Source organism: Tauraco erythrolophus, chromosome 6, assembly GCF_009769465.1.
Source record: "Tauraco erythrolophus isolate bTauEry1 chromosome 6, bTauEry1.pri, whole genome shotgun sequence".
NCBI lineage: Eukaryota > Metazoa > Chordata > Aves > Musophagiformes > Musophagidae > Tauraco > Tauraco erythrolophus.
In genome coordinates this window covers 13,499,826-13,518,389 of record NC_141470.1, presented here as the reverse complement: position 1 = coordinate 13,518,389, position 18,564 = coordinate 13,499,826, and the positions used below count along the sequence as shown (strand labels likewise).

Sequence of the window (18,564 nt, the reverse complement as noted above, 5' to 3'; positions counted from 1 at the left end):
AGGAGGAGTGAAACTTCAGCACAGTGTGTCTTTTTGCTTAGGCCACCACCACGCTGTCATGTCAAAGCATTTTTAGTATGGAAGAGGCTGAATAAAGGATAGGGAGCATTGCCAGAATATTTATTAAAGGGTAGGCTGCTGGGAGAAAGTAAAGATCCCACATTGCTTCTCTTCCCACACAACTGACAGAAAATTCCAAGCCAGCCAGCCATGAAGATGGCTTTGTTGGAAAAAGCTGGCCTGTAATAGACCTTTTGCTTGGGTAATTATCAAATAAGGTCTTTAGAACTCATTAATAAGCCACTATGTAATAATAAACAAAATATGAAACATTTAACTGATGTTTAGTATATTTGCCTTTCCTTCATGGGGTTAGTTTTCATTTCTGCTAAGAAAGTTATGAGCTGGATGGAAGCTGTGATGCCACACCTACAGCAGAGCCCCACCAATTTGAATCATCTTATAGCAGCCAGCTATAAGTTACAGTCGCGTAACAGCATCCTCTCTTCCATGTGCACACAACTACATTGGTGTTCGGAAGGAGTTAGACAAGATTTTTTTAAATAATGAACTGTTTTAAAAAAAAATGCCAATGACAGCTTGGAACCAATTCATAAGAAAACTGGAATTTAAGGAAAATGTATCCTTTCTACTGTAAATTAATAAACTGCAGCTATAGCTTATTAAGACACCACAATAATTTACATTTTCTACTGCCCTAATCTTGACTGCTTATAAATTACAGTACTTTCACCTATTCTTTAATCCAGAAACATCATTATTAAAATGTTTGATGCAGGCTACAGTGCATCTATCATTACTTGTAAAAGTTAATTAGATTAGATAAAAGAAATAATTAGATTTGCATTTTTATCCTGGTTTTAAACTTCCAAAGAAGATCACAACAGTGTGCCTGTGGGCAATTAAAAACAGCATACAGCAGTGAAATATAAAGGCAGAGAAGGCCTGTTTTTCCTGGCTAATTCATGATTGAAGATACAATTACAAAATATTTTAAGGGTTTGCTGAAGCTGGGGGCTATTCCTAGACTTCTAAGCTTTGTTTATAACTCTCGTTCTCTTTCAAGGGAGTATCTGATCCGCGTACCCTGCCAATAGAAGTATCAAATTGCTTTCAATGGCTTTATTTGGTACTATTCAGAGCTTGCTGGAAGGGGATCAGTTTCATGATCAATAACAAAAAAAAAAAAAGAAAAAAAAGAAAGGGAAGGAAAAAAGGAGGAGGAGAATATTCCCTAGTGCCGGAACAGAAGCATTGCAATTGGTTTTTGCTTGTCAATGCTAAATACAGTTTACAAAGAGAGACAACCTCAGAGAGCGCTACTGAACTGACAATAACTAGATTCCAGCTCGAGCATTTTCAGCAAGCTTGCTGCAAGGAGCCATAACCTGTCTCCAAAAGGCAATAAATGAAAGGTTCAGCTCTTAAAATTGGAGGTCAGTTACATACTTAATGATGAAGCATATCTTTAAATCTATTTCTACTATTATTATCCTAGCAAAAAATTAATTAACCAGGTCAGGGAGGCCATGAAGGCTAATGTGGAATGTAATTATTCCTGATCTTTAGACATGTACTTCACATAAAGAGATAGTCCTTATTCAGCTCACCTGGTACCTGAATTGTCAGTAGTTAATCATGGATAAGAAGAGAGACTCATTGGTTCAGCTTCTAAAGTTTCAAGTATGATTCAAACAATTCCTATTCAAGGACAGTTTAAATAGTTGTAATTTTTATGTTACTATTCTTTTGTTTGTTTACTATCACAGTGATAATGTTCACTCTTCTTGACGGAAACAGAAAATGCAAGAACATAATATGAAACTACAACAGCATGAATGTATGCTTAATACTGGGAAAAAAAATACTATTAGGAGTAATTTCTAGTGACTGAATTAAAACCAAATACTTATGAGAGCAGAGGAAGCCAGTTTTTCTATGCAATGGAAATCATACCGATTCAAACAGAAAATGAAATGCTCTGCAATGGCATTGAGCATAGTACAGAGGAACAAGGTGAAAGGAAATGGATGAAAGCAGTTTGGATCAGCTGTAACTGTAATATCCACCACAAGTTTTTTCAGAAAAGCTCAACAACCAGCACCTCTTTTAAAGATTTCAGCCACAGTTTAGGACTTGTCCTAACGAAGCCTGCCCACCAGAGGAGGGAGACCCTCAGACTTTCATTTCTTAAATCCCATCCTCCCTAGGGAAATCTTGGACCAACATGCTCCAAGCATCAGTGGGATCTGATCCCCTTCCTCAGCTGAATGTGGTGGGGTCAGAAGCAGTCCCCAAGCCTTGTTTTGAAATGACTGAATTCTGCCAATGAGGCACTGAATTCATAGGGATTTCAGGGCCTGAACAGGTTGGAACTGCTCTAGAGATGCAAGCTTTCCCTTCTTCCAATGTAGTCTCATCTTCATGATGTACCACCAAATTCCTCCTTTAAACAGCTTTTTCCCCTTATCCTTAGTTTTCCCTTTCACAGCACAGACAGATGTCCTTGAAATAGTCTCATGTTGTCCCTTCTACTTTAAGATTGAATACTTTTTATTAAATGAAAAAGAAAGTTATTTTAAAAAATCTGAATCAACCTGGAGACTGATCTGTGAACTCCTACTTGCTCTACAGTATTTTCTCAACTTTATTTACACTAAAAGCAATGATTTCTCTGCACAGCTTTGCAGAACGAAGGACTTAATTTGACACACTAGATTTCCTGCCATCTCTATGGACTCCTCTGTAGAAGAGTGTTTATGAACATTATGAGCATTTGAGCTGAAAAGTAATAATACAATGCATTTATTTGAAATCTTTCATTTAAGATTCTAAAAACATTATATTTCAATTGAGGAACAGGAAACAATATGCCAAATTTCAGATAATCGGAAACAGAACTGAGAACCACTCCACATTCCCACTCCCTTTAGCCAACAGATGAAACTGCTTTCTCCAACACGCACACCCTGAAAGTAACATTAGCTTCACTTGGAAAACATAAGACGACTATGCAGAATGTTTAATGACTCAGTACTCTTGAAATACCTATGTTGTTTTCCTGTGCTAAGTCTAGCTAATGTCCTCTTTGCTCATAGACTGTTGACAAAGTTTTAGATGCATAACACGTCTGGATTAAGGTGCTCCAGTAAATGGTCTTGAAACCCAAACAAATCAAAAAAACAACTAAATGAAATAAGGTATTAAAATTATTAGATAAACAAATAATATACAATATAATGTAAATAATAAATACCAAATAATGAAAATACTCAGTAAATTAATGCAGTAGGTGTCCAGGGAAAGATGTGTTTTATTTAATATGAATTAGTTCCACTTTTATATGTGGTTGACGGATGTCTTGTAAGCCCCATCTAAAGTAATTTCTAATTGTTTAAATGGTTAAATAAACTGGATGCACTTATTCACAGAAATTGTTGTTCAAGATGTAACACTGTACCTCAGAAGATGACAGTGGTACACTTTGTCTCGTGATGAAAACATTGCATCACCAACGCTCCACTCCTGCGTTCTGGAGGACATACTGTACTTATTTCAAGTAGCTGTGCCATGAACAGGCCCATGCCCAGATGGAACTGGCACCTGTGCTGCTCATATTTTCTAATCTCCTCAAAAGGGAAGTGTCAGAGAAGAGTACAATTGTTTTTCCATGCATACAAAGTATAGATAAGAATCCACGCCATTTTATACAAGTAATCACTGTTTCCTGAAAAGGGTTGCTTAAGAGTGTCTTTAAACAAATTGACGTTCCGAATAAAATCAAGTTGTTGAAGAGGCAGTTCCAAATTCTGCCAAGCCCAAAAACTAAACTGAGAATGTAAACGTTTATTAGAAAATTCTTTTTTCTCCTCAAGCCCCAGAGAGCATGATTCATCTCACCTCACTTCAGAGCTCTACACTAGAGGCATCAGCATCCGTATCCTTTATAGTTAATGGAGAGAAACAGCCATTTTAAGGAACAATTCATTTGACATATTTTAAATGTCTACTTTAGGACAAGATGAATCGCATCCTAAAACTATTCACTCTGCTTCTCTCTGTTCACTATAAAAACAGTCTGGATAATTAATTGAGACAGACACTACACTGCAGTTATCTACTTTTGATATGATGAATTCCACCCAGCGTCACCAGCACGACTTCAGTACAGGTACTGAGGTTTCCTGGGAATATGTTGGGAGGGGACTTGGGAGTCCAAGCACAGCCCTGCACCTCTCGCCTGCCTCCTGGTTTACCTCCATCGAACCATAGTCCTTAGGCAGCTACAGGTCTCAACAAACTGCAACATTCGTAATCAATTCAATAGCAAAAAAAACTGTTAAGAGGCAACTTCACAAATAACTTCTCTCCTGAACAACTCCTGGCTAGCAACCTGCCACAGAATTAAGAAAGAACAAATAAACAAAGAAGAACCACTTGGCTCACAAGCAGATAAACTGTGTAAGCTGGTGTTTGGCCTAGGAAACAATCTCTTAACAAACTTTATTTTCAGTAATCCTGATGAGATCAATGTATGTTTGACATGGCATCTGCCCAACATGCCTAGCGCTTCATATTGGAGCCTACAATGTTTCTTGGGCAATGAGATGCCCACTACCTATCTGGCTAACAAGCTGGGATAGGAAATAGTCCTCACTGCCTCAAATATGCTGATTAGATTCATGTAAATACAAGAATTAACAAAGATGCCAAACTACTGAGGAACTATGGAATAAGAGTAGCTTAAATCGGCAAGAATTTTGAAACAAATACAGAAAAGGATCACCAAGAAATAATTTAGCTCACATGAACATAACAATCATTAAAACACTTCTTTGCATATACATTTAGGAAAGGATGCAAAAGAAAACTTGTGGAGGCTTCAGCACCATGTAAAAGAGGAAAACTGGGCAAACAAGAAGATGAACCTTCAGTCTATTCTAAGATCAACTTTCCCAAAGTCAGTGGAAGGGTAAACCTACTGGAAAATATTGGGTGAGCTGAAACGTAAAGTACCCTTAAATTTTTTACTACAGAGCAGGATACTTCCCAGTAAAACATATCCATATTCTCCAAGTAGAAACAAAAGTTACCTGGCAATGATTCCTCTTTGTGTCCTAATTTTTAAAGGAATTTTAAAAATTAGAAATTTCTCATGTAAATATTCTGTTTAGCAGAATCAGCGATGTTTCAATCTTAGCTTTTACGCCAAGTGGAGATTTTTTTTTTTACATGATTCTTTGGTTTTTGAAACCAGATTGGCAGATAACACTTAGAGAAGGTGATGTATTTATTTCCTTCAAACATTCTTACTTACTCTTCCATCCTTTATGTTCACCTAATATGAACATGCAGTCTTCCAATAGGCAATGACAATAATGGTGTTTTAAAATTCAGTTGTCTCTCTCATCCCAGGTATCAAGATATTAATATATGTTAATTAAACTTCTTAAACTGCAACTGAAACTGCATTACAATATTTACAAAAGCATTTATAAACATTCCTTTGGGATGAGGGAAAGAAAAAATACAGTTTTGGCATCTAGAAGCATGGCAATCAGCTCATTAAGTAAAAAAAAACAAAACACATAGTCCAAGCTTATAAGAAATGATTGGCAGCACAATCATCTGTCAGACCAAACCAAAATATTTAAGTCAAAGACCAAGTCCACAGAAATGCTTTCAAACAAAGTGGGATGGAGAAAAGGTAATATAGTTGTGTCAACAATGCCTCTACCTACATGTCACTCCCTACTGGCATGTATTTGTGCAAAATTAAACTAGGTTCTGAGTACAAGTACAGATAATTGAATACCTCCAGAACACTCCCAGGTCCTCAAAGGTACAGTTTCCCCAAAGGTATATGGGACACATAAACCTGTAGGTCTTTGAGCAGACTGGTCCCAGGGCCTTAGTACTGTCTCAGTGTATATGATCCTATTCTATAGCTGGTTGCTTTAGGTAACGAAATGGAAAACATTCTTCTAACCTTCTTGTAAAACCAATTTTGCCTTTGTAGAGTAAGGAATTCTATAAACAATGATTGAGACTCTGCTTTTACTTCACACAATACAAGTCAAACTGATTGCAGATTTCAGAACTAATACAAGATTTAAGAAATCGTTCATAACCTTCAGAAGAAAGCTCTGCTTATTAAAGAAAAGCTCTTTCCACCAAACATCTTTGTTTGACAATGTTTTTCAAAGACACAAAGATCCTCCACAAAAAGCGTCTTTATTAAGGCTTGTTAGTAAAGCACATGGCTGCTTTATTTTAGATCCTTTCCTCTCCATAAATGGAATTTAAGTATAATCAGAAGAGAGCAATAAAACACACTGACCTGAATTTGCTGCTGCAGTAGATTGATTTTGTGCTGCTGTTGCAGAAGTTGCTGCTGTTGTCTTGCAATCTATAAGAAATAAAATTTCCATTAAATTAAAACAGTAATATTGAAACTTCAATATTATGAGTGAAAAACATCTTATTAGTTATTCTTTATTATATTTTTATTAAGCATCATTTATTTTTTAAAAAATGAAAGATACTTTAGAGGTATCTGTATATGTGATGTAAACATTTCAAATTTAAATGCAACATAAAAATCTAGTTAGCCAGGAAGAAATATGTATTTTAAGCACTTAAGCCTCAATTCTGCAAAGCATAGAAACATGAGTTTAGCTGTGTGCATGTGAATAATCTCATCACTATTCAGCAAAGCATTTAAGCCTGTGGTGATCTTTGACTATGATGCATTACTGTTAGCTACAATAGGAACGAAACACATGCTTAAAATTAAATGCTTTGCTGAATGGGGATGGGATTACTCAGGTGCTTAAGGTTAAACACACATTTTCCTGCTTTGCTGAACTGGAGCCTTAGCTAGTATTTATAGATGTTTCACTATTCAGCACAAGCTCCTAGGGCAAGCTTCTCTGACTTCATTCACAATGAGCAGCACATTACTTCTCTTGTAAATCTCAGTCTTCCTTGGAACTACTCAAGGAAGTAGGATCTCATTCTGTGTAAAAGCAGTACCTGATGCTCACTAACTCATCCTTAACACAACTCTGTGAAACACGTAGACAGTCTTAACCTCCTTTTGTATATTCAGTAAGGGATCTGGAGGGTAAGGGTTCACTATATCTCTTCTCTAACTAGATAGAGAGAAGTGTTCAGGGCAAGGAGCGCTAAAAGACTAATGAGAGAGAATGTGTCCCAGACACACCTCCTCGCCCAATTCCCACAAACCATCCAAAAGCAGCATGCAAGAGCAGAAGGGAAATAGGATCCTGCCCTCGGACCACAGAGCTGCTCCCTGCAATGGGTAACAAGGGCTGCAGCTACAGGGGAGAAATTACAGGGAGATGGGGGCACAACTGGACTTCTGCTTTAGAAGGGCAATTGTGCAGCAGACTGAAACAAGGACAAGATTTGTGTTTCCTGGAAACCTCAGCCTCAGCACTTCTGCTACCTTCATTTCTTAAGTATAATTTCCCCTCCTATAAATATTTATCTAGAGCGGAGGAACCACATAAAACACCAAAAGTTGGTGACAAAGGTAGCTTGGTCACTCAAATCCACAGTTCCAGTTTTGCTAAAAACCCTCCTGATCCCCTTCCCCACCATCTGCCAAGCACACTTACTCTCTGTCTTATAAACGGAGAAAGCTACATAAAACGTTTTTATGATAAAAAAAATTACAGAAATGTAGCGAGGTTGATCTGGAACTAAACAATCGCATAATTTTAGTGCAAACTGTTCAGATTAACTCATAAGGAATCTGCAGTTACATATTAATAGCTTGTAATTGTGCACATACAGAGATCAAGTCTGTCATTTTTTTAATCTTGCACTTTATCACGTGGAAATAGCTCTGTCATTTTTTTCACTGTTACAGTTAAAATTCACTTTTGTACGGGAGACCAACACAACACTCATGCATATTTTAAGTCCTGCATATGGCCTCAAAGAGACAAATTGAGATCTTTGTGATTCTAGGGCTAGATCGAGACAAAGTGCTGCACAGAAAAGGAATCGAGCAACTATCATAGCCCAGAACACTGATGCTTGTAACAGGGATCAAACTCCCTTTGTGAACCTGGCATTCAAATATTTCTGGATAAATCTCCCAGTAAAGTAAAAAAAAATATGGTGAATGAAGAATGAAGAAGCAAGGCCTGGTCTGCTAGTGCAAAAGTTTGTTCAAACAGAGCTAGCTGCCTGCGTGCCTGGGTAAACCAAGCGGCAGCTCCTACGACCTCAGGTGAGCTTTTGGCAGATCAGTGGTCAGCAGCAGCATATACGCTTGGAAAAGTAACTCTAATGGCAACTGTGCTACAGAGAACATTTACAAATCTGTAAGAGTGCTTGAGTTACTATTTTTAATGAGCAATACACCAATTGTGTTACTCCATCTTAGAAGTGTAATGCTTATCACTAAAGATAAGTGCTGTCAGGTTGACATCCACATGTTGTCCCTGCTGCTAAAAATCTTACTGAATGTAATAGAAAGATTATCATGATACTCAACTTCAGAAAGGAATTACTTGTAATTTCACATTGAAATCAGACACCACATGGAGCTGCATCACAGGTAGTTCTTTCTAAGCGCTGTATGTTTTTTCACGGGTACCAGTGTCCTATGTTCAGAATTACTTGGATCTGCTGGTGACTTGGCTGCTACTTAACATGGGAAGCTATAGCCAAGGCAAGGACGAGATCTTTGTTTACATGTGCAAAGGCACTGATCTGCCAGAGTTCAGACTGTTTGTGAACAGCTTTTTGTACCTGTATATTCAATATAGTATCATTTGAATAGGTATTTCCTGATGAAAACCAGAAATACACCACGAAGCATCTAATGTCAATGGTTCCTCTTAGATGGAACACTACTGTGACAGAAAATGTATCCAATATCCCACAATGCATTTACCACAGCATAGTCTTGATGTATAGGCTTGACACAGTAAAGTAGGGAACACAAGCACCATGTGGCTCAAATTCTGAATTTTATTTGCCTATCGGTTGAGCTACATGCTCGCTTCATTGAGCATGACAACCTAGTTTTAAGTGTCATTTAATTTTCATTTTGAAATATAATTACAAAGTGTTCACTGTAAGATATCACTCGTCTGCAAATGTGTCAAGATTAATTTGTGCTAGCTTATTCACAAGTGTCAATAGTTAATTACTGTGTCATCTCTGGATGGCTAAATGACATTCTAACTTCTGATTTTTTACAGTGTTCCTTTATGTTATTTTCCATTAGGGGATGAGTCCATATTCCTACATGTGGGCAAATACTCAAGCACATAAAATACTAGACATCACAACTCATTAAAATCAACAGAGCATATATTGCAGTATATATCCTATAAAATATGTTTAACTGAAAAGATAATTCTAGTAATAATGTCAGATTCCTAAAAACCACACATTAATTTGGATCTGTCTGATCTAATGCCTAGGGGACTAGTGTATGGGATCACTGTTGTTACATTTTTGTGCAATGAGAAAAGGAGCTCTTTGGACAACTGCATCTTCAAAAAAAAAAAAAAAAAACCACAACACAAACAAATCGAATCTTGCTCGTAGAAGATATTTCAAGGTTTGAGGATGCTTAAGGTTTTTTGTTGAATTATTTTCTTGTCAAAAAGAGAGTTAAATAATTATTATAGTCTGGCTTATTTGTAAGTCCCAAAATTTGCATTTCAGTGCAAGAAACAAGAACTGTGAAATCTACCAAATGTCATTTATTCTAGGAAAGAAATCGTTTGAATGTCCACACCTACTCTTATTCTCAGGGTCCTATAATAGTTCCTCTTTCTGGAAAAAGATGTAATTTCTGAAGATATTTAAGCTCTTTTACCAAAAAAAAAAAAAAGGAAACACCAAGCAGAACAGTGCTTATGACAAGGATTCTGCATGAAACATTTCCACAGGTTTCTTTCTTGGAGCCTCACCTGTTCTTGCTGTTGGCGAGCAAGGTCCATTTGCTGCCGTTGTTTTTCAATTTGTGAGGCTGCCAGCTTTTTCTGTTCATCATGGGCAGCCAGGAGCTGCTCCCGTAAGCTGATCAGCTGGGTGATCATAGTAGAGAGCTGTCGCTCTTTTTCTGCCAGGCTTTCTGGTGTACCTAAATGTGCAGGAAAGATGTACTGTAAATACGAGATAGACAATATTTACCAAGCAATAGTCACAAAAAAAAAATGGCTGAATCACCAACATGTTTATTTCAGGTGGCAGCTTGAATATATATTTTAGCAACAAATCCCCAAAGAATGTAGCACATCGCTTTGCTGTGCTTTACCACTGGAGGATATAACAAAAACTGGAGCAGAAAAGATATAGAATATTTCTTCTTTTCTGACAGGAGTAATTAACGATGCACTGTGTACAAATCCCTATATCTTTTCCATCTAAATCTGCACAGTGTAATAAATGCATTCACAGTTTATTAGACATAATTTTCCTTCCCTTTATATATTTTGTTGGTTTTTTTTCCCAAGTATGCTAAATGCTGAAAAAAAATAATTAAAAGATGCTGTTAAATGGAAGAAGCAGTTTAATAGTTTATTGATCATTTCTCTAAAATACTCATATATCTGGTAGGTCATTTGGGTAAATGTAAGCTTTGGTTATGAAATGAGTATTAAAAATGAGCTCCACTTGTCCCTAAGAGAAATGGCTAACCTGAGAAAATGGCTTAAAAATTTTCATTTAACTTTCAAAGTTTACTCTACTGAGAGCACTTAATTAATATGAAACTACGGTACATTTATTCTTTGCACTAATGATGCTTAATGGTCTGTTTATGGGTAAATTGCATGGGTCTCCTAAGTGGAGAGTACAGGGTCCTTCTGCAAATCAATCCGAAAATATCCCATCTTACGTATGAACATATTACTCTGTTACAAACAGCAATGTCAGCTCCTATATTTGAGCCATATACTGCATTTCTTTGTGTGAGCATCTCAGCCTCACAGCTGTACAAGAGGTAACAATTACAGTAAGGTAGCAGATCAGGAATATTGGAAGAGCATCTGAAAGAGGTTTGAAGTTGGAAGTGGGATAAATAAAGCAATTCTGTACAGGAGAACTGAGAGTTAGAGAAGAAGTGAACCAAATCAAGAACTAGTCAGGTCTGTAATCTGCCACAATGATACGAGAAGTGGCACAAAAGAGAGGGTATTTGCATCCTTCCTTTCCTCCATTCATTCTGAAGAGGAAGAAAATGTGTGAGGAACAGGACCTGGGAGGGAATGGGGAAACTGCCACCAAAATTATGACTCCTCCTTCTTCCCAGGAGTAAGATGGATATCTTCTACAGAAGAGAAGAAAGAAGTTGACAGGTTTCATAAGGAGACAAAACTGACTTCTGCCAAGCAGATCACAAACCCAAGATGCTCTGCTGTTTACATCATGCTATGAGAGACCAGTATTATTCTTAAACAGAGTTTCATTTGCAAAAGCAGCATACAAGAAAACCTCTGTCTATAATTGCTTTCTATGGAAAAAGAAACTGCATGGCTTAAGTCATTCACTTGAAACAAAGCAAACTCCCAGAAACAAAAGGTACCTGTTTTTCTATACATTTCTTAATTACATTTAACAACATAAAGTACTGAAAATATTTGATTTCTTAACCACTATTAACTATTGTAGTTTTAAAAGAGTCTGCAACAAACTAATGGTTCAGTACCCTGTAATACCAAATCTTAATTCACTATGTATGCCACACAGGCCTCTGGAGAAGGGAAAATGAGTAACTTCTGTTGCAGTAGAAGTTTTAGAAATGATTAGCAATTTTCTTAGTCACAAAAATATGATGGATGCATGAAGCTAAACCTGAAGGACACGCTACTATTTGGACTTAGTGCAAAACCTTAGTGTGATAGGCATGATTGAAGCAATGAAAGTGTTCTATCCAAAAAGCTGTTTCAAAAGAATAAAAAGAAAATATTTTTGAAAGTAAGCTTAGGCAGGTATGTGGTCAGGAAAATATCTGCACTGAAGGTACTGCCTTGCCAGGATAACATTAGATTGTACTGGGCTCTATGCTGTTTACATCAGTTTGATTATCTGCCACTTCAGTATAGACTTACCTTAACCCTCTTAAACTCTATTATTCAGTCTTGAAGATCTTGCACCATGTATCACCAGGTTATTTAGGTGATTTTGAATATGTTATTGTATACTGCAATTCATTTTCACAGGTAAAAGACTGTTCTGCCTAAGAAAAATTCCCTTGCTCATCAGAGCTAGAAGAGATCATCCACCTATTTTAGAAAGCCAATGGGAAGCAACCTGCTGCCTCAAATGATACTTATTGCCATCCACTGCCACCTGGGAAACCACAGCTTGAGACTTTCACATCTGTCAAGCAGCTTTGGCATTGTAATGCAGGCCCCCGATCTTACAGTCATAAAATATTTTACGCACCCAAAGCAGATATTAATCTCCTGCTCCATTTCCTTATTATTCTGTATACTTTGTACTTGCTTCATAATATGAGTAGAAAGCTACCACAAAGAGTGCCTGCTAAGGCTACAAAATTCGATTGTTTTGTTATGATTAGTTAGAACCATTTGATACAGTTGCAGCAAATTTATAAGGTACTTTCTTTTTCTTTTTTCTTTTTTTTTTTCTGAATTTTATACAACAGCAGGCAGAAGTAACTGCTCTTGTTCAGGAATTCATAGTAATTGTTTTTCTTTTCTTTTTCCTCCCAGAGAAACACATCTGAAATGAATGACCCCATTTAAAGTACTCTACTCTTTAATTTGTACTGTGCTATGCAATCCAGCAAAAGAATAGAACTGATGACCACAAAATGTACACTGTGCTCCTGGAAAATAACGAGACCTCCATGAAGCTGCAAGATACCTAACTGAACACTGCTTAAAACAAGAAAAAACACAAGATGCAGAATGTTGTTGTATGAATGGTGCGGGTGGGGGGGGGATATAATTTAATTTTAGAGTGGAAAATCCCAGCCAATATTTTACTGTTTAAATACCAATAAAAAACAACTTGCTCAGAATGCAGACCAGATTGAGCTGATCTGGCTGGGCCAAGAGAGGTCATCAGTAGCTGTGTGCCATCATCATCTGTTTTGCATCCACTTACTGCAGCAAGCAATGAGATTCCTAAACTCATTACCAGTAAATAAACTTCTTCTGCTGACTAAAAATATCTATAAATAAAACAAAAATATAGCTATCTTTAAAATGTATCTGCCATAAAAAGAGATAAAACAAAAAGCTTAGTAAAAAACATACAGTAAATATGCCAGCTTCCATAAAATATTATACATCACAGCTCGCTTTCTATTCTAATCCTATTCTCTTACTCCAAAGACAGCAGTGCATTTTTTTTTCCATGGGGTCTTCCTTATCCCCAAAACACATCTGTCTTGAGTTTCTCTCAGATTTGTCAGGTGGATCAGTGCTCCCCAGGGCCTGCTCCATCTGAAGTATTTTAATTTGACTAAACACCTGATTTATTTTATCTCTCCGATGAGAAAGGCAGTTTGTCTTAATAGAGCCTGTCAGCCTACAGTCCCATTCACAGCAATTTACAGGCAGCCAGGGATGCTGGAAAAGAAGAGTGCTGTGATTCTGTATTTTATCCTCCTCCAGAAAGCACCTAAAAGCAGCTATTCACTGCTACTGCATGTGGCATTTTAGAACTGAATTAGCTTTTTATTCAAGTAACTACACTTGTTGTGAATAGCTTATCTGTAAAATTGCTACATTCACTACTGATTTTATTAACCTTTGGCTCTATCACAAAATGGTCTTCAGTTAGGAAAGACCTTTAAAATTGACACATTTTTCTTAGAGGCCTTTATTTCAGTGACTTCAGATACACTGAATCTGATCCATTGACTCCCTTTACCAGCAGTATTTAAAATTTTGAGTGTTGGTGGGAAGTTGATAGTGTTTAAGGACTTCTTTTTAAAATGAAAATATAACAACTAGTCTTATTAAAAGTTAAGAAAAAACTTATTATTTGTGACAGTCCTTTAGTTATATATTCTCGCATTTGTGATTATAATCATAAGCTGAAAAATAATTTGTTTGTAGCAATACTTTAATTTGTCCATGCGTGCTTATTGTTTCACTCTTTATTTTTGTACAGATTTGAGTATAAATTGAGATAAAATGGTCAAACTGAACAGAACTAAGGCATCAAAGAGAACTTTTGAGAAATTCTGGTCATAGGTCAATCTAACCAGGAGTCAGAAAATAAAAAGTAGCTATAAATCTGCTGAAAAAGAGAGAAGAGTTCAACTTGTGGTCTAAAATTACACGTAGAAAGAATTCTGCTTGTGGCAAAAACCTACCTTTTAAAGCTGATCATAGTAGCACATTATTTCTGGTACACAAAGTAATAGAAAGATCATCGTATAATAATGATGCAATTACAATAAAACGCATTTAATAAAAATCAAAAACATCAGCTTGTATTTTATCTACCTAGATTTCTTTAAGCATTTCAGGAAAAGATTTAAAACTTTAGTATCCTGTAAGTATAGACACATAATATAACTATAGTTCCTACATCAGTCTCTGGTTCACCACCTTAAAACACTTCTGTTACCTCTTACTACATATTCAGTCTATATACAGATGTAGCTGCATGTCAAAAAACACAGGAGGCTTTTCAGTGTTAAATTTGGAACTGTCCTTGTGGCAAGTTGTCATGAGATAGAGGCAGAGTAATAACTGCTGGTAAGTGAAAAAAAAATAAGCAGGAATAACAAAAAATAGACTTCTAGACTTACATAGTATAATTTAAACTAATCTCTTTGACAGTCAGCAAAAGAAAACAAGAAAAAAACACACATTCTACCAAGTGAATAAAAGACAAAACGCTGGAGTCATAAACAAGCCAAAAATTCACAGGCGTGATCCAAAGCTTGCCGAAGTAGGATTCTTAGCTGTGAGACTAAATTACTGTGGGTTCTTGAATGTGCTCGCCTTAGTTTCCCAACGTGTACACAAAGTAAAACACTACCAATCAGAGGTTTTTATGCCTGGTTAGTTAATGCTTCTGAAGTGCTTTGAGATCTTTGCATGGAATCTCTACACAGCTGCAAAGTATTATTGGTTCTCTTTAATTCTGTGATTAGTGTAAAGCATGACAAATATCATCCTTGTTTATGCACTGCATCTAAACTAACTTTTGCCCCATATACTTACAGGAAATACAAATTAATAAATCACAAATGATTGCTCCTGTAATGTTTTTAGAATAAACACATAGTGTGACTTTTACGAAATCAAGAGAGAGTAATGCAAGAAAGAAGTGTGGACTTTGCAAGAAATTAAGAAGGGCTTTAAATCACATAACTGCAGTTCCAAAGTATCATCAACCAAAGCAATTCAACCAACAATCAAAAATGATTTTGAATCAAGTTAAGCAATTTCAGCATTAAAAAAAAAAAAAAAGCCTTTATGAATCAATTCCTGTTAGTTCTTTTTTTTTTCATAGACATTGTTTGAAAAGAAAGCAAAACCACAATGTTAGACATAAAAGAAAGTGTATTTGATCTTAGCTGCCCAGAGATAACCTGGTTAAACCGTTCTGTCTAACACGGCAGTCTGCAGCACACATCAGATAGGCTGTGATGTCTCTACTTCACAGGCTCTGTCCAGCATTTAGCATTTACCCTTTTTTGATTGGGTCACCTTTTAAATGCCACAAAATAGGGCAGCAAAAGTCAACAAAAATAAACAGGGAAAACAGAAGAAAGTAACAATCTAATGGAAGGGCTTCGGAGATAAAAGTCACTTTGTGAGGGCTGCCTGACTAAGGAGCCCCCTTGCCATTGCAATAGCATCTAATTTGAGTTCTAACTCCAACAGCAGTTTAAAAAGCTTTCCACTCTAAAGGGCCCCAAGTGCATCATAAAGATAAAGCATTTCAGTAGAAAACAGCCACAAAGACCTCTATTATCTTATCAGTCTTTGGTTACAACAGCTGAACCAATATGACTAAGTTCTGAATGACTTTTTTTTCCTCTCTTCTTTTTATAACACTAGAATACTGGAATTTCTTTATTTCATGATCAGTTAGCAATTGTTGATGTTCCCATATGCTACTGTCCAGTCCTTAGTCAATAAAAAGTTTTATAAATGCTTCCATTGTGCTTTGTAGCATCCCAGTGCAGAAGGCAGCACAGCAAACATGTCCAGCATGCAAACCACACCGGATAGCTTCTCTTGTGAAGGTGTGAGATTCCCCCACTCCCTTATGCTTCAAAACGATTCTGTGTTTCAAGCTTTGAGCAAGGAAAAAATAATGCCCTATGTCCATAAAGAGTAACAGGAATTAACATTAGAAACTACAGAAAACATTCTGTAGAGCAAAATCTGTTTGTCAGATTTAGAAAAACAAAAAATGGCTTGTTAGCTACGCTTATGAGAAGGATGAAACTGCTTTACTGGCAATCGGCAGGATTCATCCTAGTTTCACATCTACTAAACCTCAGATGCTTAAGCAATTTCTTAAGTGGGAGCGATTTGAAACTGATACGATTCACAGAACAGAAGAGTTTTAACACAATCCTAGACTTATTTCTTTCCTAGACTAGCCATAAAATCGCAGGTAACAGAGTGAAAACAAAATCACCTCAGCGATGCCATGATGACCATGTCAGTATGCCCCCAGACAGGCGACGGAGGGGCAGTGACCTGCGACCACAGGGTTAGCTGCACCTCCATCACCACAGCCACCTCTCTGGCTCTGTGCAAACTGCGCTGCTGGCATGTCTCACAGCAAACACCAGGGTTCTGTGCCCACTCCCCTTTAGTTTGGATCACACCAAGGCTTTCATCCAGTCCACATATATGTTTTGCCTAACTGAGGGAGACAGCGTATGTGCAGAGGAGCGATGCACACACCCAGATCTCTCCCTGACATTGAGCTGGGGTAGAGACCGGAGCCCCTGAGGCCCTCACTTTATCACAGCAACTCCGAATGTTCAGGTTCAACTGTACCCTATCGGACCATTCAAAGTGTTGCACTCAGTTGTTTTTCCCTTCTCAAAAGAATTTGAAGGATTTATCCCTTCTTCAGATTTCACAACACACAGAACAGTTTATTCTGCATTAAGAACAAATAAGTCACAAGAATGTATATAATAATCCAGCTGAATATTTCCCCTAAAGATTTGCCATCACCTGATGGCAACTGTGGCAGGCTTATTTGCCTTAGCATTTCCCAGCAAAGGCTTGTACCTTAGCTTTGCTCCTGCAAATAACCATCTCTTCTGAGAAAATGTTTCTTTCATAGCCTTTAACTTTTTTTTTGATCTCATGTGTTTGTTGGATTTTTTTTGTTCTTGCATTGTTTCTTAGCAATTCTCAAGTGTTTCCTGAGGAATATCTTATATTCAGAGGTTTTCTTCCTTTACTGCTTTTCACAGCAGTTCTAATCAAAGTAAACCAATACATTAGAAAGAAAAATACTGCAGCAACTGGATCAACACAAACTGTTCACAAGTTACTCAAAAAAAGCTCTAGAAGTGTCAAAGTAATCGGCTAGGCAAAGGCAAAGGATTGCATTGAGTAGCGCCTGGTCAGCTCATGAAGCAGCACAGTGATACGTTACCCCATTTTTAGTGATGTGGTGGATCCACAGTTGAGTCCTAAAATGCAATCCACGCCAGGAATGTAGGAAAGAATGTGATGTTAGCCAGAGCTTCAACCTCCCCCTCCTCCAAACCAGTGCCCAGCAAAAAGAAGAATTCCAACAAATCTCTTGGACTCTCTACTTTCTTTCACATACATGAAAAGAAGAACTCTATCTGAGATAAGCCTTGGAGGACATTAACTATGTTTAGAGATTTTGTTACTATCTCACATATGCAAGTCTACTTTAGTATTATTTGCTATTAAAACAAAAAAAAAAAAGAAAGAAAAAGAATACTTCAGCCAGTTTCTTAGAATTACTCTCAAATTTCAGACCTTGTCACCTTACATTCTAAATACTATTAGAAGTACATATTAAGTGTTAATTCAAGCACATATTAAGTGTTAATTCATGCATGTGCATGTCAGAGAGAAGACAACAATTTTTTGAATAAATTATTCCTAGGGTTTTTCAGCAGCAAGTAGAGATTCGGTTATGAATGCTTTAGTGCTTTCAGTGGGTTTAGAAAAATTTTGTATATACTCAATACGAGCTGTTCAGACTCTATGCGGAAAAAATGCGATAATACTGGATATAAATAGAGAAATATGTATTATACATTGCAACTAAAAACTCACAGCCAACCTGTTCTTGCTGAATTAGAATATAATGACATAGCAGAGACCAAAGGCCGTGAGTAATCTGTACAATGGTAGAAACGCTAAAATATGATGTATAGAGAAGAGAAAAATGAGTATTTTTATTTTATTAACTGAGAAGACTGTAGCCTAGGTCATAGCACACCAAAATGAAAAGAACAAGGTAGTGTTATATAAAGAGCAAATTTTTTTTATTATTATTGTTATTGACTATAATGCTCAATTCCAACGCTTTTACAGTAAA

At 36.8% G+C, this 18,564-nt stretch overlaps 1 protein-coding gene across 9 annotated transcripts in view; it reads right to left on the bottom strand.

Annotated features, from left to right (window-relative positions):
• The window catches only part of SOX6 (SRY-box transcription factor 6), a 381,585-nt gene that overhangs the window by 138,280 nt on the left and 224,741 nt on the right, over positions 1–18,564 (bottom strand). For all 9 annotated transcript variants that reach the window (XM_086614165.1, XM_086614168.1, XM_086614161.1 and 6 more), the window contains 2 exons: positions 9,984–10,156; positions 6,362–6,430 (listed from right to left, as the gene is read on the bottom strand). In XM_086614165.1, coding sequence (XP_086470291.1) covers positions 6,362–6,430; positions 9,984–10,156 — 242 coding nt within the window. The remainder of the gene's footprint in view (positions 1–6,361; positions 6,431–9,983; positions 10,157–18,564) is intronic.